This window comes from Salmo salar, chromosome 03 (genome assembly GCF_965601325.2).
Source record: "Salmo salar chromosome 03, fSalSal1, whole genome shotgun sequence".
Taxonomy (NCBI): domain Eukaryota; kingdom Metazoa; phylum Chordata; class Actinopteri; order Salmoniformes; family Salmonidae; genus Salmo; species Salmo salar.
In genome coordinates, this window is record NC_138293.1 from 11,911,896 (window position 1) to 11,935,173 (window position 23,278).

The 23,278-nt window shown below is 44.2% G+C and overlaps 1 protein-coding gene across 2 annotated transcripts in view; it reads left to right on the top strand.

Moving 5' to 3' along the window:
- Positions 1 to 413: 413 nt before the first annotated feature.
- Positions 414 to 23,278, top strand: part of LOC106598404 (low-density lipoprotein receptor-related protein 8) — a 190,169-nt gene continuing 167,304 nt past the window's right edge. Inside the window, exons 1-2 of one of the 2 annotated variants that reach the window (XM_045714492.2) lie at positions 414 to 615; positions 1,324 to 1,446. In XM_045714492.2, the coding sequence (XP_045570448.1) occupies positions 552 to 615; positions 1,324 to 1,446 (187 nt within the window). In that variant the 5' untranslated portion in view covers positions 414 to 551. The remainder of the gene's footprint in view (positions 616 to 1,323; positions 1,447 to 23,278) is intronic. The other variant, XM_014189447.3, reaches the window with a different exon arrangement.

Below are 23,278 nucleotides of genomic sequence, written 5' to 3' on the forward strand. Positions count from 1 at the left end.
TCCTTGTTTCCATAGGACCCTAATTAGTGGGGAACATTATAAAACGAATACAATTAAATCTGTTCAGGTAAGAGCTTTGTCCTGAAGGTCCACTGTAGTTGTTATTTTAAACCTTTGTTATATATTGTTTTCATCTATAGAATCGGATACTTTAATAAGTTATTATATGCGTTGTTGGTCTATGCATCCTCATGCTTTTCTGCCTATCCATCACGCGTGAAGAACAAAAGTTAATTCTTAGTTTTGGGAATTCCCGACAGTGTTTTGGTCTTCTGTAGAACATTGTAAAAAATTATAGGCTACAGTAGACTACACATATTCACGTTATCGGCAGCAAAGAATGGGGCGCGTTAAAAAGACCAGAATGCTTTATTTTCTTGGCTCAATCCCCGCCCATTAACGCCGTCGTCACCGATTCAAATATCCAGTGAGGCTGAGGCAAGGCAAGGGGGGTTTCGGCCGGCAAAGTAGGCTAACACCGTCGCATCGCTAGAAGAACGGATTTTCGGACAGGCTTTGTTTGTGTATGAGCTCCATCAACTCCTCCAGAAATGTGGACGGATATAAGGAAACTACTGCTCTTTCATTTGTTAGTCCTAAAACACTGCTCAAAAGGTTGGTCCTATTTTCTTTGATCACTAAAATTATGGTAATCGGTTCAAATTATACCCGTAATACGCTAAACAGAGAGAGAGGTCCATATGCGGTCTCCTCCGGATGATAGCGAACGATTCCAAGCGCTACAGCAATGTGGGAGAACCCCTCATTGTTTCTGAAAGCTCAATGAAAATAGCACACAATACAAATTGGGGGCGTTTAAACTGTATTTTCGATGTAAAATAAATGATAACATTTATGGTCAATTTGTACGTCTACTTGGCATGTGTTCCTCTTTGGATATGAGGCAGCATCCATATAATTGCAACATAGGATGTGGGGCAGTAGGCTGTCTACATTAATCTTTGTCTCATTGTAACGATGTGGTTTATTAAATTGTAGCCTATAATGATCAATTAGGTCTACAGAATCGGTCTGTTACAATTGTGTCTCCAGTTGCCTGTAACAAAACAGCCTCTAAGTGACGCTCATAAACAAAATCCTCAGTCAATACTTACTGACTAAATGAATATGCTGAATATCAAGTAGGCATTCATTTGCAAATGACAGTTTGAGTGCGTGCCTTTTGTGGACGCATATTAATGTGTGCCCCCCCCCCCAACACACACACACACACACACACACACACACACACACACACACACACACACACACACACACACACACACACACACACACACACACACACACACACACACATTGCAGGAACAGAGGCAGAAGAGTGTGAGGAAGGCCAGTTTCAGTGCAATAACAGAAGGTGTATACCGACCATATGGAGGTGCGATGACGATGACGACTGCTCAGACAACAGCGACGAGGAAAACTGTGGTAAGTGGAAAAACTAAAATGTCTTTAAGTTATCTTTTAAAAGTTTGTCTCCCGTTTCAATTGCTTTTAGCCTAGAAACACACCTGACACTGGATAAACAGACCATGACTAGTGTAATAGTGACTCTGGCATATTTCCTAAATTATGGTGGTTTGCTGTCTTTGCATCACAAAAATGTTTGTCAAATAATGTTAAAAGCGAGTACATTTTATTTGACTGGCAGAATCTCTTGGTAGCTATTTTGATCCGGGTGGCTACTGCCTTGCATGTAAAGCTTTCCCACTAGTGATGGAAAGACCAAGAGGATAGGCACCAGGAGGATAGGCACCAGGAGGATAGGCACCAGGAGGATAGAGTTAGGGGAAATAACAGAGAGGGGACAGGTGTAACCTCACACCGGAGTTGGGAAGCTCTAGGGCAGGGATGGGCAACTTTTAACGGGGGTCGGGGTCATCCCTGCTCTAGGGCCCGATGGTGTAGCAGGTGATTTAACGCCTGCTGTCGAGAGTTCCAGGATATTTTGGGGTCTCAGGCCTCTGGTGTAATTTGTGGTGGAGGCGTGAAAGATGATTGGACAGCACATCTTTTCCATCTCTTCCCACCCACATAGTGCAATCGGCTGACAGCTAGTATACAGTATAGAAGCCTATGCATAGAGTTATGATAGGTAGCCAGAATGCTGCCAGACTCATAAAAAATTATAGAATTCCAATCTCCTTGCTCTGTGTGAGCCCAGTCCTTGTCCTATGTTTTCAGTGGAGCGGCCCTGTCCTTGTCCTATGTTTTCAGTGGAGCGGCCCAGTCCTTGTCCTATGTTTTCAGTGGAGCGGCCCAGCCCGTGTCCTATGTTTTCAGTGGAGCGGCCCAGCCCGTGTCCTATGTTTTCAGTGGAGCGGCCCAGTCCTTGTCCTATTTTTTCAGTGGAGCGGCCCAGTCCTTGTCCTATGTTTTCAGTGGAGCGGCCCAGTCCTTGTCCTATGTTTTCAGTGGAGCGGCCCAGTCCTTGTCCTATGTTTTCAGTGGAGCGGCCCAGTCCTTGTCCTATGTTTTCAGTGGAGCGGCCCAGTCCTTGTCCTATGTTTTCAGTGGAGCGGCCCAGCCCTTGTCCTATGTTTTCAGTGGAGCGGCCCAGCCCTTGTCCTATGTTTTCAGTGGAGCGGCCCAGTCCTTGTCCTATGTTTTCAGTGGAGCGGCCCAGACCTTGTCCTATGTTTTCAGTGGAGCGGCCCAGCCCTTGTCCTATGTTTTCAGTGGAGCGGCCCAGTCCTTGTCCTATGTTTTCAGTGGAGCGGGCCAGTCCTTGTCCTATGTTTTCAGTGGAGCGGCCCAGTCCTTGTCCTATGTTTTCAGTGGAGCGGCCCAGTCCTTGTCCTATGTTTTCAGTGGAGCGGCCCAGTCCTTGTCCTATGTTTTCAGTGGAGCGGCCCAGTCCTTGTCCTATGTTTTCAGTGGAGCGGCCCAGTCCTTGTCCTATGTTTTCAGTGGAGCGGCCCAGTCCTTGTCCTATGTTTTCAGTGGAGTGGCCCAGGCCTTGTCCTATGTTTTCAGTGGAGTGGCCCAGTCCTTGTCCTATGTTTTCAGTGGAGAGGCCCAGTCCTTGTCCTATGTTTTCAGTGGAGTGGCCCAGTCCTTGTCCTATGTTTTCAGTGGAGTGGCCCAGTCCTTGTCCTATGTTTTCAGTGGAGCGGCCCAGCCCGTGTCCTATGTTTTCAGTGGAGCGGCCCAGTCCTTGTCCTATGTTTTCAGTGGAGTGGCCCAGCCCTTGTCCTATGTTTTCAGTGGAGCGGGCCAGTCCTTGTCCTATGTTTTCAGGAGCAGCACAAACAAAGACATTGGTAAAGTGGAGCCAGGAGTGAAAACTGTTGCTCTTTTGTCTCTTTGGGTTTATTGTGGCTCAAGAGGAATTCCTGCAACTCCCTCTGTACACGAACACAGACACACACACACACACACACACACACACACACACACACACACACACACACACACACACACACACACACACACACACACACTCTCTCTTTCTCTCTCTCACTCTCTCTCTCTCTCATAATCTCAATTTGTCTCTCTCTCTCACGCACAATGACTTTGTACAGCATTTAGATGTATTATGGTGATAAAGACTGAGTCCCTTGGCAACCTAGCCCCCTTGGCTTCCTAGCCCCCTTGGCTTCCTAGCCCCCTTGGCCTCCTAGCCCCCTTGGCCTCCCAGCCCACTTGTCTCTGACAGTGACACCAGCAGGATGAGTTGTCAGGCCTCACAGTGAAAGCACGTCATTTGGAGCATCGATCTCAGACTCCCTAAAAGATTAATGTGTCACTGTTCCACACCCCAGGATACTGTCTGGGACATTTGTTATGTTGTAGATTTAAGGTATTGGTCTGCTGGACCCGTTTGCTTGTTATTAATGTCTAACAGGGTTGGTGGGTCCAATTACATTTCAATCCAGGAAGTAAACCATATTTTTCTCACAGAGAAGAAATGTGCAGCATTGGAATTTTTCTTTACTTTCTGGATTGACCGAATAAAAATGGAATTGACTCCAAGCAACCCTGCTGTCCAACCGAATGTTAAGTTTTCAGTAAGTGGGTTGCATGTTGGAAATGTCATCTGTAGAAATGCTTTTGGAAAAGCCAAAAATATCAGCGAGCTAAACAGTTACGCTGCTAAAAATGATTTTAGCAGGAGCCAACTTCTATTTGAGGATTGCACTATTTCAACATGTCATTGTTAGGTTCTGAACAAACGGTCGACTAGAAAAAGCTCAAACCAAGTTTATTCAACCCACTGGGTGCCTCAGCTGCAAGAACACTCTGCACATGATCAAACAACTATTTATATGTCAGGATGAGAGTAGGGGTGTAACACTACGGGTGCATTGCCTTATTTTGAACCAGATTGTTGCTAGCCAGCATCCTCCTCTCCTCACACAGTTGACCTGCTGTCAATGGGCCAAGACCCTTGCCATCTTGGAGAATTTCCCCCAATTTCAAATAGGCTAGGTTTTAATATATCAGTTGGATACAATGACATTAGTTCTTGCACCAGTAGTACTGTATGTTAAAGAGGAATGAGAAAATGTCCACTTTTCGAGGCTATTGTATAATTAACTTAGTTTCCAATCGTGTGGCGGAGAAGGCAAGAACAGATGGCAAAGGACTATACTGGTTAGATAGTACACAGTTTATTTTTCTATATTAAAGATGTACTGTGTGACGGTGGAGGGTGATGGAGAAGGACAAGACAGAGGGAGATGTACTGTGTGATGGAGAAGGACAAGACAGAGGGAGATGTACTGTGTGATGGAGAAGGACAAGACAGAAGGAGATGTACTGTGTGATGGAGAAGGACAAGACAGAAGGAGATGTACTGTGTGACGGTGGAGGGTGATGGAGAAGGACAAGACAGAGGGAGATGTACTGTGTGATGGAGAAGGACAAGACAGAAGGAGATGTACTGTGTGATGGAGAAGGACAAGACAGAAGGAGATGTACTGTGTGATGGAGAAGGACAAGACAGAAGGAGATGTACTGTGTGATGGAGAAGGACAAGACAGAAGGAGATGTACTGTGTGATGGAGAAGGACAAGACAGAAGGAGATGTACTGTGTGATGGAGAAGGACAAGACAGAAGGAGATGTACTGTGTGATGGAGAAGGACAAGACAGAGGGAGATGTACTGTGTGATGGAGAAGGACAAGACAGAAGGAGATGTACTGTGTGATGGAGAAGGACAAGACAGAAGGAGATGTACTGTGTGATGGAGAAGGACAAGACAGAAGGAGATGTACTGTGTGATGGAGAAGGACAAGACAGAAGGAGATGTACTGTGTGATGGAGAAGGACAAGACAGAAGGAGATGTACTGTGTGATGGAGAAGGACAAGACAGAAGGAGATGTACTGTGTGATGGAGAAGGACAAGACAGAAGGAGATGTACTGTGTGATGGAGAAGGACAAGACAGAAGGAGATGTACTGTGTGATGGAGAAGGACAAGACAGAAGGAGATGTACTGTGTGATGGAGAAGGACAAGACAGAAGGAGATGTACTGTGTGATGGAGAAGGACAAGACAGAAGGAGATGTACTGTGTGATGGAGAAGGACAAGACAGAAGGAGATGTACTGTGTGATGGAGAAGGACAAGACAGAAGGAGATGTACTGTGTGATGGAGAAGGACAAGACAGAAGGAGATGTACTGTGTGATGGAGAAGGACAAGACAGAAGGAGATGTACTGTGTGATGGAGAAGGACAAGACAGAAGGAGATGTACTGTGTGATGGAGAAGGACAAGACAGAAGGAGATGTACTGTGTGACGGTGAAGGGTGAACGTGTCCAACAGATGTTGTGCAGGAGGAGAGAATGGGGAGGATCTAGATGGTTCAGAGTGCCAGTACAACCCAGTGATTTGGTCTGACAGGTCTGAAGAGATTGTTACTGTTGTTTCTCTAGTTAAACAATTAGTGTATTGGGCTTCCCACTGTCCTGGTCAGTACACACTTCACAATACCGTGTAGAATAATGGGCGAAAAATGTGTGTGTGTGTTGACAGATGCATGTCCATCATTGTGCATTTATACTGTATAAAGTTCATGCATACTGTATAAAGTGCATTTATACTGTATAAAGTGCTGTGTGTGTGTGAATAGATTGAGTCAAACGCTATGAAGCCTTTGAAAGAATCTATTCAGTGTTCCTCTTGCTTGAATATGGCATTGATTGTCTGAATAATATGGCCATTCTCTCGTGTAGATAGAGCGCTCATCTTAAACCACAGTCACACAGCACATCTTCCTCAGTACATCCCCACATACAGCACCCGTTCTGCCAGTCACATTCTGTTAAAGGTCCCCAAAGCACACACATCCCTGGGTCGCTCCTTTTTTCAGTTCGCTGCAGCTAGCGACTGGAACGAGCTGCAACAAACACTCAAACTGGACAGTTTTATCTCAATCTCTTCATTCAAAGACTCAATCATGGACACTCTTACTGACAGTTGTGGCTGCTTTGTGTGATGTATTGTTGTCTCTACCTTCTTGACCTTTGTGCTGTTGACTGTGCCCAATAATGTTTGTACCATGTTTTGTGCTGCTACCATGTTGTGTTGCTACCATGCTGTGTTGTCATGTGTTGCTGCCATGCTGTGTTGTTGTCCTAGGTCTCTCTTTATGTAGTGTGGTGATGTGTGTTTTCTCCTATATTTATATTTTGTATTTTTAATCCCAGCCCCCGTCTCCGCAGGAGGCCTTTTGCCTTTTGGTAGGGCGTCATTGTAAATAAGAATTTGTTCTTAACTGACTTGCCTAGTTAAATAAAAATACAAAACCAACACAACCAGTTGATGCTGGTACTGATGCTGGTACTGATGCTGGTACTGATGCTGGTCTGTGGCTGTTCTATAGTAGGTCTCCATCCCAGTAGGCCACTCTCAAACCAACACAACCAGTTGATGCTGGTACTGATGCTGGTACTGATGCTGGTACTGATGCTAGTCTGTGGCTGTTCTACAGTAAGTCTCCATCCCAGTAGGTCACTCTCAAACCAACACAACCAGTTGATGCTGGTACTGATGCTGGTACTGATGCTGGTACTGATGCTAGTCTGTGGCTGTTCTACAGTAAGTCTCCATCCCAGTAGGTCACTCTCAAACCAACACAACCAGTTGATGCTGGTACTGATGCTGGTACTGATGCTAGTCTGTGGCTGTTCTACAGTAAGTCTCCATCCCAGTAGGTCACTCTCAAACCAACACAACCAGTTGATGCTGGTACTGATGCTGGTACTGATGCTGGTACTGATGCTGGTACTGATGCTAGTCTGTGGCTGTTCTATAGTAGGTCTCCATCCCAGTAGGCCACTCTCAAACCAACACAACCAGTTGATGCTGGTACTGATGCTGATACTGATGCTGGTTCTGATGCTAGTCTGTGGCTGTTCTACAGTAAGTCTCCATCCCAGTAGGTCACTCTCAAACCAACACAACCAGTTGATGCTGGTACTGATGCTGGTACTGATGCTGGTACTGATGCTGGTACTGATGCTAGTCTGTGGCTGTTCTACAGTAGGTCTCCATCCCCCTCCCCTCCACCCTCCCTAAGCACCCCACTGTCTCTCCATCCCATCCCCCCAACCAGGCCTGTAGTCCCCATTGACCGACCCCTTCACACACCTTCACACACGGACGAAGACGCTAGCACACAGACACGCATGCATAATCTAACACATTCAGGCATATGTGTACACACACACACACACACACACACACACACACACACACACACACACACACACACACACACACACACACACACACACACACACACACACACACACAGTGGCATATTTGACACTCAGCTTATTTTTCTGCTTATGTATTATGTATTGTATTAAATATGAAAACATTCATCAATTGAGTTCCTATGCAACACAGAACACCATAACACCATTGTGACATTGTCCTTGTTGTTATGTAGCTTAGTTATTCCATTTTAGAATGCAGAGACACTCTTCTTCTCTTGTCTACAAGTTGACCACACGGTGGATCCTACACAGGAATCCTCCCTAGTGTTCCGGAGTCAGATTGGAACCAACCCTGGCATGGTGCCTTGTCATAATCCTCTTATATCTTCTAATAGCAGTATCTCACAAATGATACCTTCGTGTCCAAAATGATACCCTGTTGCCTTGATATAGTGTACTACGTTTGCCCAGGGCCCACTATAAAGGGAATAGGGTGCCATTAGGTATGCTGAGTGTATCTCTCCATTTCATCTTTTGGAGCGTCCCCTTTAAAATCTCACTGGCCGTTCCTTCTTTTATTTGGTTGTCATTCAGATGTGTTATTTTATAGTAGTAGTGGGTTTTTTTACATTTTAGTTCTTTAGCAGACGGTCTTATCCAGAGTGACTTACAACTCAGTACATTCATCTATGCTAGGTAAATCAACCACAACACAATTATTACAATAAAAGTAAAAAAAATTGCTTCTATCTGCAGAAGTCAGTGCTAGCATAAATAATAAAATACAAGTGCGAATGAAAGATGGACAAGAACAACAGTTTGTCTAATGTTCTGTTAGGTTTTAATTTTCAGAGTAAAAACTCAAGGACACTATGAAAGCTTAAACCAAGTTTATTCTTCCCAGAGTGTCAATACAGCTGCATTACACAACGACATTTCACACAAGCACTGATATTTAACAGTTCCTCCTAGGCTGACTCTCCTCCTACACATCTGAACAGCCAATACATCTCTGTTGCTAGACAGAACCTTAGTGATATCTGTTGTTCCTCACTTCATCTGACCTGACCTCTCACCCCAAAGTGCTCACTACTCCCCAACTCACGGCTGTCATGGTGACTGGTACCAGACTGTGTCTCTTCTCCTCCCAGAGGATCCCTGATGGCTAACAGTAACATATCCTGACATAATGTAAACATTATACATTACCCTCTCTCCCTCAGTGACATGAATAAGTATATTTCATTATTCTCAGAACCCAACAGTACCTTCTAGTCCATTTTCTCTATTTCTATATTGTAGCTAAGATGAATCCAGACTTGTCTTTTGGAGATGACATGGGCTTAAAACCCTCTCTCTCTCTCTCTTTCCGCTTACCCCCCCATAGCTCCTGAGTGGCGCAGCGGTCTAAGGCACTGCATCTCAGTGCTAGAGGCGTCACTACAGACCCTGGTTCAATCCCGGGATGGATCACAACCCGGCTGTGATCGGGAGTCCCATAGGGCGGCGCACAATAGCGTCGTTAGGTGGAGGGTTTAGCCGGTGTAGGCCGTCATTGTAAATAAGAATATGTTCTTAATTGTAAATAAGAATGTGTTCTTAACTGACTTGCCTAGTTAAATAAAGGTAAAATATTTGTATTGTTTATTTTTTCATGCAAAGTGTGCATTCCAAATGACACTTTATTTCCTACCTAGGGTGCACTACTAGGGTGCCACTTGGGACGAAATCTCTGATTGGATGTGGTGTCTTCTTCTTCTGTGTCAAAACACTTCCTCCAATCCCCACCCAACACAGTCCGCTTATATATCAGGATGTTATTTTGGGTGGGGGAACCAGTTTGATTGGCGTCAGAGGTTAGTCATGACTTTGGCGCAGCAGTGTTACTGTGTCCCAGTGCGGCGCTCGCTCCCCGTTGTGTTCTGGGGACGAAGAGAAAGAATGTATTTATTTATCCACGATAGCACTGCAGCACTGTATTGCCTTCTGTTCTGTCATGATCTGTGGAGGTTGTTGAGGGGAGGACGGCTCATAATAATGTCTGGAACGGAGCAAATGGAATGGCAACAAACACATGGAAACCATGTGTTTGACCTGTTTGATACCATTCCACTTTTTCCCGCTCCAGCCATTACCACGAGCCCATCCTCCCCAATTAAGGTGCCACCAACCTCCTGTGGTCATGACCGACTACAACAGACATTGATGTGATTGGTTCCACGTTGGTTCTGACAGTGAAAATGTAACGCTTCCAAAAAGGCATTTCCTCCTCTAACTATTGGTTCTCCTGAGTCATGATACAGACAACAGATTTTAATGTGTTTGGTTCAATGGTTTAGGTTAACCCACATTGGGAGTGTTGTCTTCTGAAAGCGAAAATGTAAAGCTTTCAAAAACCTACCGGAGTCATGATGGGCGACAGGTGTTGATGTGGGTTGGTTAAATGGTTCAGGTGGCGTATCCAATTATCTGGCGCTATAGAAAAACAACAATATACCGCTAATATTCAACTGTGTTATGCTCCCCAGTGACTTGTTTAGACACATATCAGACAACATGTTCAATCCCTGTGGTATCTTTGTCAAGTGACAGAGTTGCAGAGTCGTTTTTGTTATTTTTCAGGTAACCTTGTGGTTCTAGAGTATTCTTCTCTCTGTGGTGTGGCGTGTGTGGTGGTGTGTGGTGTGTGTGTGTGTGTGTGTGTGTGTGTGTGTGTGTGTGTGTGTGTGTGTGTGTGAAAATGAATCACGGTTTCCGTTAGGAAAATTTGGTACTGGACAAGTGACCGGGAAGGTTTAAATGTATCGGAAATTTTAAGAAATGTACCGGTCTTCCATATGCATTGGGTGGATAACCCATAAGGCCACCAACCCACACAGCCAGCACCATCAATAAATCTGGGATATTCACCAAATGAGTATTATTGGCCACATTTACACTACCGTTCAAAATTTTGGGGTCACTTAGAAATGTCCTTGTTTTTGAAAGAAAATAACATTTCTTTGTCTGTGAAAATAACATCAAATTGATCAGAAATACAGTGTAGACATTGTTAATGTTGTAAATTACCCGGGGCCTTCCACTCCTCTTTCTATTTTGGTTAGAGCCAGTTTGGGCTGTTCTGTGAAGGGACTCAGCGTTGTACGAGATCTTCAGTTTTTTGGCAATTTCTCGCAGGGAATAGCCTTCATTTCTCAAAACAAGAATAGACTGACAAGTTTCAGAAGAAAGGTCTTTTTTTCTGGCCATTTTGAGCCTGTAATCGAACCCACAAATGCTGATGCTCCAGATACTCAACTAGTCTAAAGAAGGCCAGTTTTATTGCTTCTTTAATCAGGACAACAGTTTTCAGCTGTGCTAACATAAATGCAAAAGGGTTTTCTAATGACCAATTAGCCTTTTAAAATGATAAACTTGGATTAGCTAACACAACGTGCCATTGGAACACAGGAGTGATGGTTGCTGATAATGGGCCTCTGTACGCCTATGTAGATAATCCATAAAAACAATCTGCCATTTCCAGCTACAATAGTCATTTACAACATTAACAATGTCTACACAGTATTTCTGATCAATTTGATGTTATTTTAATGGACAAATGTCCTTTCATTCAAAAACAAGGACATTTCTAAGTGACACAAAACTTTTGAACCTGTGTGTGTGTGTGTGTGTGTGTGTGTGTGTGTGTGTGTGTGTGTGTGTGTGTGTGTGTGTGTGTGTGTGTGTATTTTAGGTTGGCCAATAGGGGGCGGTACCATGGTATATGACAATGTTTTATGAGTACATAATCACAATACGACAACGGTTGACATCGCCCAAACCTAGTTTGTATGCTACATTCTCGTGTATGTGTGTTTTGCGTGTGTGTGTGTGTGTGTGTGTGTTTGTGTGTGCATACATGAGTGTGTATGTGTTTTCACTCCTGGCCTACACACAGCACTGTGTCCGTCTGTCCTTCCAGTCCGAGAGAGTCAGTCAGTCCCCTAACAGGATCATTAAGGAGTCCACTGTGTCCTCCCACTAAGAGTCAGTCAGTCCCCTAACAGGATCATTAAGGAATCCACTGTGTCCTCCCACTAAGAGTCAGTCAGTCCCCTAACAGGATCATTAAGGAGTCCACTGTGTCCTCCCACTAAGAGTCAGTCAGTCCCCTAACAGGATCATTAAGGAGTCCACTGTGTCCTCCCACTAAGAGTCAGTCAGTCCCCTAACAGGATCATTAAGGAGTCCACTGTGTCCTCCCACTAAGAGTCAGTCAGTCCCCTAACAGGATCATTAAGGAGTCCACTGTGTCCTCCCACTAAGAGTCAGTCAGTCCGCTAACAGGATCATTAAGGAATCCACTGTGTCCTCCCACTAAGAGTCAGTCAGTCCCCTAACAGGATCATTAAGGAGTCCACTGTGTCCTCCCACTAAGAGTCAGTCAGTCCCCTAACAGGATCATTAAGGAGTCCACAGCTCAAATCCAGTTTTTATGTCAGATTAGCCGGTGTGACACTGAAGGCAGATTAGTGAATGCTCAGAGAGGAGAGACGGGATTAATATGGGTGTTGGGGGCAGGCATCACTCACAACGACAACACACACACAGTCTAGCACAGTGTGGCTTTCTCGATGCCATTTTCATTTTTCACCCACTTTTAAAAAATCGAATCCAACTTTATTTAAACACAGTTTAGCAGATGTTATAGCAGCCAACTGTTTGTATTACTAGCTAACAATGCAGTAAAACAAGTACACAAATACTCATCAAAAATACTAATCGAAAACTTAAAAACAAGAGATTGTTGGTAGGAATGGGAGGTTTTTTGCGTCATTTGCCTTTTTTAAATTGTGATGTCTATTACCCAGCAGGCTTTTTTCACCTTTCCCTGAGAATCGGTGGTGACACGGTCAGTTGAAGGTTTCGTAGCTGACAGAGGCTGTTTCTCGGTTTGTATCAGACCACAACTAACTTTCTACGAGTTGGTAATGCCCTCCAAAAGCCATGTTATTGTGTTCCTATTGCAGCGCAAAATCATTTGTCAAAACATCGACACAAGGTTTACATGTCACGTCAGCTCGGCGTTGACAGAAGGTTGTGGAAATGATATTATTTTTTTTATCCAGCCAATGGGGAAACAATAGCAGATGTATCTTGGTGATTGCTATTCCCATAAGTACTGCTGGCATTTATCCCCCTCGGGGGCACAGATAGAAAGTATAAACAATTTACCAAACAACAAGGCGAGAGAGAATAGTTTTACATTTAAGTCATTTAACAGATGCTCTTATCCAGAGCGACTTACAGTGGTGGGTGCATATATGTTCATATTTTGTTGTTGTTGTAATGGTCCACTGTGGGAATCAAACCCACAACCCTGTCATTGCAAGTCTAATGCTGTACCAACTGAGCCACACGGGACAGGACTATATAAATATTTTTGAACAGAGTCTGGGGAAATGGCCCTGTAGACAAGTCAACTCCATTACACTCTGGTCTACGCCATCCGAATGTCACAGCTAGAGTCGATAACGAGATGTTTTCCCAACGTACCTGTTGTGTGCCTCTAGACTATATTGTACAGTGCTAGACTGGTACTACCCTATAATGTTTAAGAAATCAAAATCCGGTTCGTTTTCCCCATAGAGATACTGTAGACAGTCTTTTTAGTCTATAGTTTTTCCAATGTTGTATGTGATATCTCAAGGTTTTTCCAACGATAACTGGGTGAAGAATTTTGCTGGGTGAGCAGCAAGGTTAAGGCTAGAGACTGGGATCGATAAGACAGACGGATCTGGGTGATCTGGGTGAGCTGTAGAGAGCGACTGCCTGTTGGACTCCCGAGTCTGAACCACAGGGATACAGGCAGACCGCTCCTGTCAGCCAGAATGGATGTCAGATTGGGCCTACACAAGGGGGATGTTTGCACACATACCAAATACTCTGCTTGCCGTTCCTCACTCAGAGCTCACTGCTAGTGACTCATGTTGATGCTCCACTGCTGAGGAAATGACAGTTTCTTTTGACTCAACTGACATTCTTGTTAATCCACAGCAACAACCTCAGGGATGGATGTTCTGACTGGCTGCACTGTTCTGTCTTTATTTTTCGATTGGTTGATTTCGTTTTGCGATTGGTTGATTTTGTTTTTTACTGTCTTCTACAAATATAACTGCTTTCGGAATCAGAAGCACTCCCTTATAGCTATGAAAGCCTCCCTGAGCTGGTGTAAGACTTCATTCATCGACAATTTTGTTAATGGATAACTCATATGCTGACCACACCGCTCGCGTCGTATGAGCGAGCGTTGCAAATTACATTTACACATGCATGTTATTCAATCATTTCACCCACACTGCTCGCACGCGTCAACAAGCGTCTGCGTAGCCATGTGCTAAAATAGAACTTTGTTCTATTTGTGATGCGCCGCAAGTCCCACCTCTCCCATCTCCTCATTGGTTTTTAGGAGCATATACCCACGAGGGTGATTGAAAGATGAACTGAGGTCCATACTAGAGGTCGACCGATTAATCGGAATGGCCGATTAATTAGGGCCGATTTCAAGTTTTCATAACAATCGGAAATCGGTATTTTTGGACACCGATTGTGGCCGATTTTTGAAAATGTATTATTATTTTTTTACACCTTTATTTAACTAGGCAAGTCAGTTAAGAACACATTCTTATTTTCAATGACGGCCTAGGAACGGTGGGTTGACTGCCTTGTTCAGGGGCAGAACGATAGATTTTTACCTTGTCAGCTCGGGGATTCGTTTTTGCAACCTTCCGGTTACTAGTCCAACGCTCTAACCACCAGCCTTACATTGCACTCCACGAGGAGCCTGCGTGGCAGGCTGACTACCTGTTACGTGAGGGCAGCAAGAAGCCAAGGTAAGTTGCTAGCTAGCATTAAACGTATCTTATAAAAAACAATCAATCTTAACATAAACACTAGTTAACTACACATGGTTGATGATATTACTAGTTTATCTAGCGTGTCCTGCGTTGCATATAATCGATGCGGTGCCTGTTAATTTCTCATCGAATCACAGCCTACTTCACCAAACGGGTGATGATTTAGCACTGTCGTGGCACCAATGTGTACCTAACCATAAACATCAATGCCTTTCTTTAAAATCAATACACAGGTATATATTTTTAAACCTGCATATTTAGTTAATATTGCCTGCTAACATGAATTTCTTATAATTAGGGAAATTGTGTCACTTCTCTTGCGTTCCGTGCAAGCAGTCAGGGTATATGCAGCAGTTTGGGCCGCCTGGCTCGTTGCAAACTGTGTGAAGTCCATTTATTCCTAACAAAGACCGTAATTAATACATAATTATGACATAACATTAAGGTTGTACAATGTAACAGCAATATTTAGACTTAGGGATGCCACCCGTTAGATAAATACGGAACGGTTCCGTATTTCACTGAAAGAATAAACGTTTTGTTTTAGAAATGATAGTTTCCGGATTCGACCATATTAATGACCAAAGGCTCGTATTTCTGTGTGTTATTATGTTATAATTAAGTCTATGATTTGATATTTGATAGAGCAGTCTGACTGAGCGATGGTAGGCAGCAGCAGGCTGGTAAGCCTTCATTCAAACAGCACTTTCGTGCGTTTGCCAACAGCTCTTTGCAATTCTTCAAGCATTGAGCTGTTTAGACTTCAAGCCTATCAACTTCCGAGATTAGGCTGGTGTAACCGATGTGAAATGGCTAGCTAGTTAGCGGGGTGCGCACCAATAGCGTTTCAATCGGTGACGTCACTCGCTCTGAGACTTGGAGTAGTTGTTCCCCTACTCCAAAGCCGCGGCTTTTGTGGAGCGATGGGTAACGATGCTTCGAGGGTTGCTGTTGTCGATGTGTTCCTGGGGCGAGGAGAGGGACGGAAGCTATACTGTTACACTGGCAATACTAAAGTGCCTATAAGAACATCCAATAGTCAAAGGTATATGAAATACAAATGGTATAGAGAGAAATAGTCCTATAATAACTAGCTTTTTTACATGGCACATATTGCACTTTTACTTTCTTCTCCAACACTTTCTTTTAGCATTATTTAAACCAAATTGAACATGTTTCATTATTTATTTGAGGCTAAATTGATTTTATTGATGTATTATATTAAGTTAAAATAAGTGTTCATTCAGTATTGTTGTAATTGTCATTATTACAAATAAATAGCAAAAAATCGTCCGATTAATCGGTACCGGCGGGTTTTTGTCCCTCCAATAATCGGTATCGGTATCGGCATTGAAAAATCATAATCGGTCGACCTCTAGTCCATATACCAAAGTGCCATGGTCTGATTCTAGTAATTACATTTCTATAAGGCTATAGCCCAAATGGCAACCTATTCCCTATAGAGCCCTATTGGCCTTGGTCAAAAGCAGTGCACTATGTAGGGACTAGTGTGCCATTTGGAACGCAGACTAAGTCACACCAACTCCCACAGAGAGCTGGATTAGAATGGTAAAAGCTTGTATAGAACTGTTACTCAGCTTTATCGCTGTGCTGGGATGGCAATCAGTCGGGGCCTGAAATCACACCGTTCGCCCACACGTCTCCTCGCCCCATCCCCAACCACGGCACGGAGGCGTCTCGCCTTGCCTGGTCCCAGACTTAAACGCTAAAGCTAATGCATTCCTCAAAAGGGTGACGGGGGCCTCGACAGAGGAAAAGGGATAAGGGGCCCCAACGTTGGCTAGCTGTGAATATATGAATGCATAATGGTATTCTCACGGGCTACACTTTCAAGATGGAGATAATGTCTATGGCTAAGTAGTGATTAATATAGGCCTTTTCTTCAGAGTTAGTTGTGACAAAATGTTTAGTAACAACCACAACCCTTATTGCAGTAGTTATTTACTAGTGGCTATTGTAGCAAAAATAGTAGTAGCAGCAGTTTTAGCAATAGCTATAGTATTAGTGGTGGTGGTGGTTTTCACGAGTGCTATCTTGGAATTCCCTGTCATAAATTAGCCAAGGCGCAGCGTGCCGGTAGTTTCACATATTTTATTTGTGAACTCGATCAAAAACAATAAACAGGTGAAACTGAAACAAACGTGACGTTCTGGGGCTGCTCAAACACAGCTGCACAAAAACAAGATCCCACAAAAACAAAGGAAAAAACAGCTGCCTCTGATTTGAAACCGTACCCGGCCAAAACATAGAAACAAAAACATAGAATGCCCACCCACCTATCACACCCTGGCCTAGCTAAACAGAGAAAACACAGCTCTCCGAGGTCAGAGCGTGACAGTGGTAGAGTGGTGGTGGTAGTAGTAGCAGGCTAGTAGTAACCTAACAACTAGCTAGTAGCAGTATAGTAGTAGTAGTGATGGTGGTAGTAGTATTAGTAGCAGTTGTCGTAGTAGTAACCTAACAACTAGCTAGTAGCAGTATAGTAGTGGTGGTGGTGGTGGTGGTAGTAGTAGTCGTTGTAGTAGTAACCTAACAACTAGCTAGTAGCAGTATAGTGGTGGTGGTGGTAGTAGTATTAGTAGTAGTCGTTGTAGTAGTAACCTAACAACTAGCTAGTAGCAGTATAGTAGTGGTGGTAGTAGTGGTGGTAGTATTAGTAGTAGTCGTTGTAGTAGTAACCTAACAACTAGCTAGTAGCAGTATAGTAGTAGTGGTGGTGGTGGTAGTATTAGTAGTAGTCGTTGTAGTAGTAACCTAACAACTAGCTAGTAGCAGTATAGTAGTAGTGGTAGTAGTATTAGTGGTAGTCGTTGTAGTAGTAACCTAACAACTAGCTAGCAGCAGTATAGTAGTAGTGGTGGTGGTGGTAGTATTAGTAGTAGTCGTCGTAGTAGTAACCTAACAACTAGCTAGTAGCAGTATAGTAGTGGTGGTGGTAGTAGTATTAGTAGTAGTCGTTGTAGTAGTAACCTAACAACTAGCTAGTAGCAGTATAGTAGTGGTGGTAGTAGTGGTGGTAGTATTAGTAGTAGTCGTTGTAGTAGTAACCTAACAACTAGCTAGTAGCAGTATAGTAGTAGTGGTGGTAGTATTAGTAGTAGTCGTTGTAGTAGTAACCTAACAACTAGCTAGTAGCAGTATAGTAGTGGTGGTGGTGGTAGTAGTATTAGTAGTAGTCGTTGTAGTAGTAACCTAACAACTAGCTAGTAGCAGTATAGTAGTGGTGGTGGTGGTTGTGGTGGTAGTAGTAGTCGTTGTAGTAGTAACCTAACAACTAGCTAGCAGCAGTATAGTAGTAGTGGTGGTAGTATTAGTAGTAGTCGTTGTAGTAGTAACCTAACAACTAGCTAGTAGCAGTATAGTAGTAGTAGTGATGGTGGTAGTAGTATTAGTAGTAGTCGTTGTAGTAGTAACCTAACAACTAGCTAGTAGCAGTATAGTAGTGGTGGTGGTGGTAGTAGTAGTTGTCATAGTAGTAACCTAACAACTAGCTAGCAGCAGTATAGTAGTAGTAGTGGTGGTGGTAGTAGTATTAGTAGTAGTCGTTGTAGTAGTAACCTAACAACTAGCTAGTAGCAGTATAGTAGTGGTGGTAGTAGTGGTGGTAGTATTATTAGTAGTCGTTGTAGTAGTAACCTAACAACTAGCTAGTAGCAGTATAGTAGTGGTGGTGGTGGTGGTGGTAGTAGTAGTCGTTGTAGTAGTAACCTAACAACTAGCTAGCAGCAGTATAGTAGTGGTGGTGGTAGTAGTATTAGTGGTAGTCGTCGTAGTAGTAACCTAACAACTAGCTAGCAGCAGTATAGTAGTAGTAGTAGCAGTAGTCGACGTCGACGTCGTAACATAGCAACAGGTTAGCAGCTGTGTATTAGTAGTCTTCATCGTAACCTTGCAACAGGATAGCAACAGTATGGTAGTAGTTGCCGTCATCATCGTCGTAGTAACCTAGCAGCAGTATAGTAGTAATAGTAGTTGTTGTAGTAGTAACCTAGCAACAGGCTAGCAGCAGTATAGTAGTGGTGGTAGTAGTTGTCGTCGTGGTAACCTAGCAACAGGTTGGCAGCAGTATAGTAGTGGTGATGGTGGTAGTAGTAGTAGTAGTCGTCGTCGTAGTAGCCTAGCAACAAGCTAGCAGCAGTATAGTAGTGGTAGTACAAATAATGATACACGTACAGTTAGTGGAAGTAGTAGTCTAATAACAATAGACAGAGTAGTGTCAGATCTTAGGTCTCTCTCCTGATGTGTTGTATCTGACCTCCAATGCCTTTAGGGGGGTTGTGATCAAAGCTCAGCTGAGACAAACCCAGAGCCACTGTACACTGACAGGCACCCAAACGGAAGCGGCACACACACACACACACACACACACACACACACACACACACACACACACACACACACACACACACACACACACACACACACACACACACACACACACACACACACAAGGTGTGGGCTCCTTCTCTTGTTCGTTGCCTGCACCTCCAGTACCCTTCCTACAGAATCGGTTCAGACATGTTCGGGCCCCACCTTCAATCTGATGCTGATCACAACAGAAAGAGGGAAAGAAGAAAAGACAAGGAGGTGGAAGAGGTGGTGGAGGAAACAGAGGAGGAGGAGGAGATGGACAGAGGAGAAAGGAGCCAAGAGGGGAGATGAGAACTAAAGCTGGGTGGGGGTGGGCAGCAGAGCACAGGACTGCTGCAGTGTCATTGATTTTAGAGGGAATGTTAACTGTGTTTTTGACGTGGATGCAGATGTGGTTGAATGGACAAGATTGGCATGTTCCCAAGGAAGCACAGGTTCAGTTAAGGTTATGCTGTATTGAAGATGTAGGTTGCAGACGGCTGCCATCTTGAACAGATCTCTCTTGGAAAAAACAAAACAGGATTTTATATCTGAGACTCGCTACACACACCTCAGTACACACACCTCGGTACACACACCTCGATACACACACCTCGGTACACACACCTCAGTACACACACCTCAGTACACACACCTCAGTACACACACCTCGGTACACACACCTCAGTACACACACCTCAGTACACACACCTCAGTACACACCGCAAAGCTGGATGTAGGCCTATTTTATGACCACCTCTATAGTATAAAACCCTTGACTGTGCATTATGGTCTTAACACCGTCATCATTGATGGTGAGCATAAAAAACTATGGAAGTGGGGCTGCAGTGTTTCTGCTACCTACATTATTTTCCAGGTGGGGTGCCTAATGCCCCCAAATCAACATCCAGCTCCAATTGAATCAAAAATATAAACCGGAGTGTCACGACTTCCGCCGAAGTTGGTGCCTCTCCTTGTTTGGGCGGCGTTCAGCGGTCGACGTTACCGGCTTTCTAGCCGCCACGATCTACGTTTCTTTGTCCATTTGTTTTGTCTTGATTGTACACACCTGGTTTCCATTAAGTTATAATTTATTCCCTATTTAACCCTCTGGTTCCCACATGGTTTTGTGCGTGTTTGTTCTTTGTTAAGTGGTCGCTCTTTTGTGTCGAGCTGGATTGTTTTCCCTGTATGGAATTAGTTTGTGATTTATTCGAGGAAAGTACGTTTTTACTCAGTTCTGTGTCCTGCGCCTGACTCCGTCCTACCCGCTGCACACTGACACTTGACAGAAACACGCATCTCTATATGGAGTCAGCAGGTACACCCAGTCCTCCGTTACAGGTGGAGGTGCTTGTCCAGCAGCACGTGACGATGCTCCAAAATCTTGGCACAGTCACGGATCGCGTGCTGCACACCATGGAGCGATGGGAGAGAGGGGGTTTTCCCACACCTCCATCCACTTCACCCCAACCCACACCGCTGTCCACTCCTCCGTCACCTGGACCCAGTGGGATTCGGCTCTCGCTCCCGAGGGCATATGATGGGACGGCTGCCGGGTGCCAGGGGTTCCTGCTCCAGTTTGAGCTCTACTTGGCGACCGTCCACCCGGCACCCTCGGGACGCGAGAGCGTGTCCGCCCTCATCTTCTGTTAGTCGGGGAGATCACTTGAGTGGGCCAACGCCGTATGCGGGAGAGAAGGCGCAGCGTTGGTCCACTACGAGGATTTCACCCGCCGCTTCCGGGCGGTATTCGATCATCAACTTGAGGGGAGAGCAGCGGGGGAACGGTTGTTCCATCTTCGACAGGGGATAAGGAGCGCACAGGACTTTGCACTGGACTTCAGGACCCTGGCAGCCAGCGCGGGATGGAATGAAGGGGCCCTGATCGACCATTACCGGTGCAGTCTACGTGAGGACGTTCGTCGGGAGCTGGCATGCAGGGACACCACCCTTACCCTCGGCCAGCTGGTGGATTTATCCATCCGGCTGGATAACCTATTGGCCACCCACGGACGTCCGGATCGGGGCCCGTCCATTCCATTCCCCAGCACCTCCGACCCTACACCTATGGAGCTCGGAGGTGCTGCTCTGAGGGTGACCGGAGGGGGGCCGTTTCCTGCACCACATGGGGCCGCAGAGGGCACACTGCTAGTCGGTGCTGGGGAGGTTCCCCAGAGAGTCGAGGCAGCAGGCAGGGCACTGGTGGATCATCCCAGGTGAGTAGGCACCCGACTCACCCAGAGCTCCCTGTTACGCACATGTGTGTATGTATAGAATTTCCTGAGTTTTGCCCACATTCCCAGCATAAGGCGCTAGTAGATTCAGGTGCAGCTGGGAACTTTATTGACCGTTAATTTGCACTTACAGTGAGAGAAAAAAGTATTTGATCCCCTGCTGATTTTGTACGTTTGCCCACTGACAAAGAAATGATCAGTCTATAATTTTAATGGTAGGTTTATTTAAACAGTGAGAGACAGAATAACAACAAAGAAATCCAGAAAAACGCATGTCAAAAATGTTATAAATTGATTTGAATTTTAATGAGGGAAATAAGTATTTGACTCCCTCTCAATCAGAAAGATTTCTGGCTCCCAGGTGTCTTTTATACAGCTAACGAGCTGAGATTAGGAGCACACTCTTAACCTGTTAGGGCTAGGGGGCAGTATTTGCACGGCTGGATAAAAAAAATGTACCCGATTTAATCTGGTTACTAATCCTACCCAGTAACTAGAATATGCATATACTTATTATATATGGATAGAAAACACTCTAAAGTTTCTAAAACTGTTTGAATGGTGTCTGTGAGTATAACAGAACTCATTTGGCAGGCAAAACCCTGAGACATTTTCTGACAGGAAGTGGATACCTGATGTGTTGTATTACCTTTAAACCTATCCCATTGAAAAACACAGGGGCTGAGGAATATTTTGGCACTTCCTATTGCTTCCACTAGATGTCACCAGCCTTTACAAAGTGTTTTGAGTCTTCTGGAGGGAGATCTGACCGAACAAGAGCCATGGAACGATGATGGCCCATTAGACACCTGGCGCGCGAGTTCATGTTGGGTACCCTCGTTCCAATACGTTATAAAAGAGTATGCATTCGTCCACCTTGAATATTATTCATGTTCTGGTTAAAAAAGGCCCTAATGATTTATGCTATACAACGTTTGACATGTTTGAACGAACGTAAATATATTTTTTCCCCTCGTTCATGACGAGAAGTCCGGCTGGCTTAGATCATGTGCTAACAAGACGGAGATTTTTGGACATAAATGATGAGCTTTTTTGAACAAAACTACATTCGTTATGGACCTGTGATACCTGGAAGTGACATCTGATGAAGAGAATCAAAGGTAATGGATTATTTACATAGTATTTTCGATTTTAGATCTCCCCAACATGACGTCTAGTCTGTATCGCAACGCGTATTTTTCTGGGCGCAGTGCTCAGATTATTGCAAAGTGTGATTTCCCAGTAAGGTTATTTTTAAATCTGGCAAGTTGATTGCGTTCAAGAGATGTAAATCTATAATTCTTTAAATGACAATATAATATTTTACCAATGTTTTCTAATTTTAATTATTTAATTTGTGGTGTTGACTTGACTGCCGGTTATTGGAGGGAAACGATTTCCTCAACATCAATGCCATAGTAAAACGCTGTTTTTGGATATAAATATGAACTTGATAGAACTAAAAATGCATGCATTGTCTAACATAATGTCCTAGGAGTGTCATCTGATGGAGATTGTAAAAGGTTAGTGCATAATTTTAGCTGGTTTTATGGTTTTGGTGACCCTGTCTTTGAATTGACAAAACATTACACACAACTCTTGTAAATGTACTGTCCTAACATACTCTAAATTTATGCTTTCGCCGTAAAACCTTTTTGAAATCGTAAAACGTGGTTAGATTAAGGAGATGTTTATCTTTCAAAGGGTGTAAAATAGTTGTATGTTTGAAAAATTTGAATTTTGACATTTATTTGGATTCAAATTTGCCGCTCTTGAAATGCACCTGCTGTTGATGGAGTGCACCACGGGTGGGACGCTCATAGAGGTTAAAGGGAGTGCTCCTAATCTCAGCTTGTTACCTGTATAAAAGACACCTGTCCACAGAAGCAATCAATCAATCAGATTCCAAACTCTCCACCATGGCCAAGACCAAAGAGCTCTCCAAGGATGTCAGGGACAAGATTGTAGACCTACACAAGGCTGGAATGGGCTACAAGACCATCGCCAAGCAGCTTGGTGAGAAGGTGACAACAGTTGGTGCGTTTGTTCGCAAATGGAAGAAACACAAAAGAACTGTCAATCTCCCTC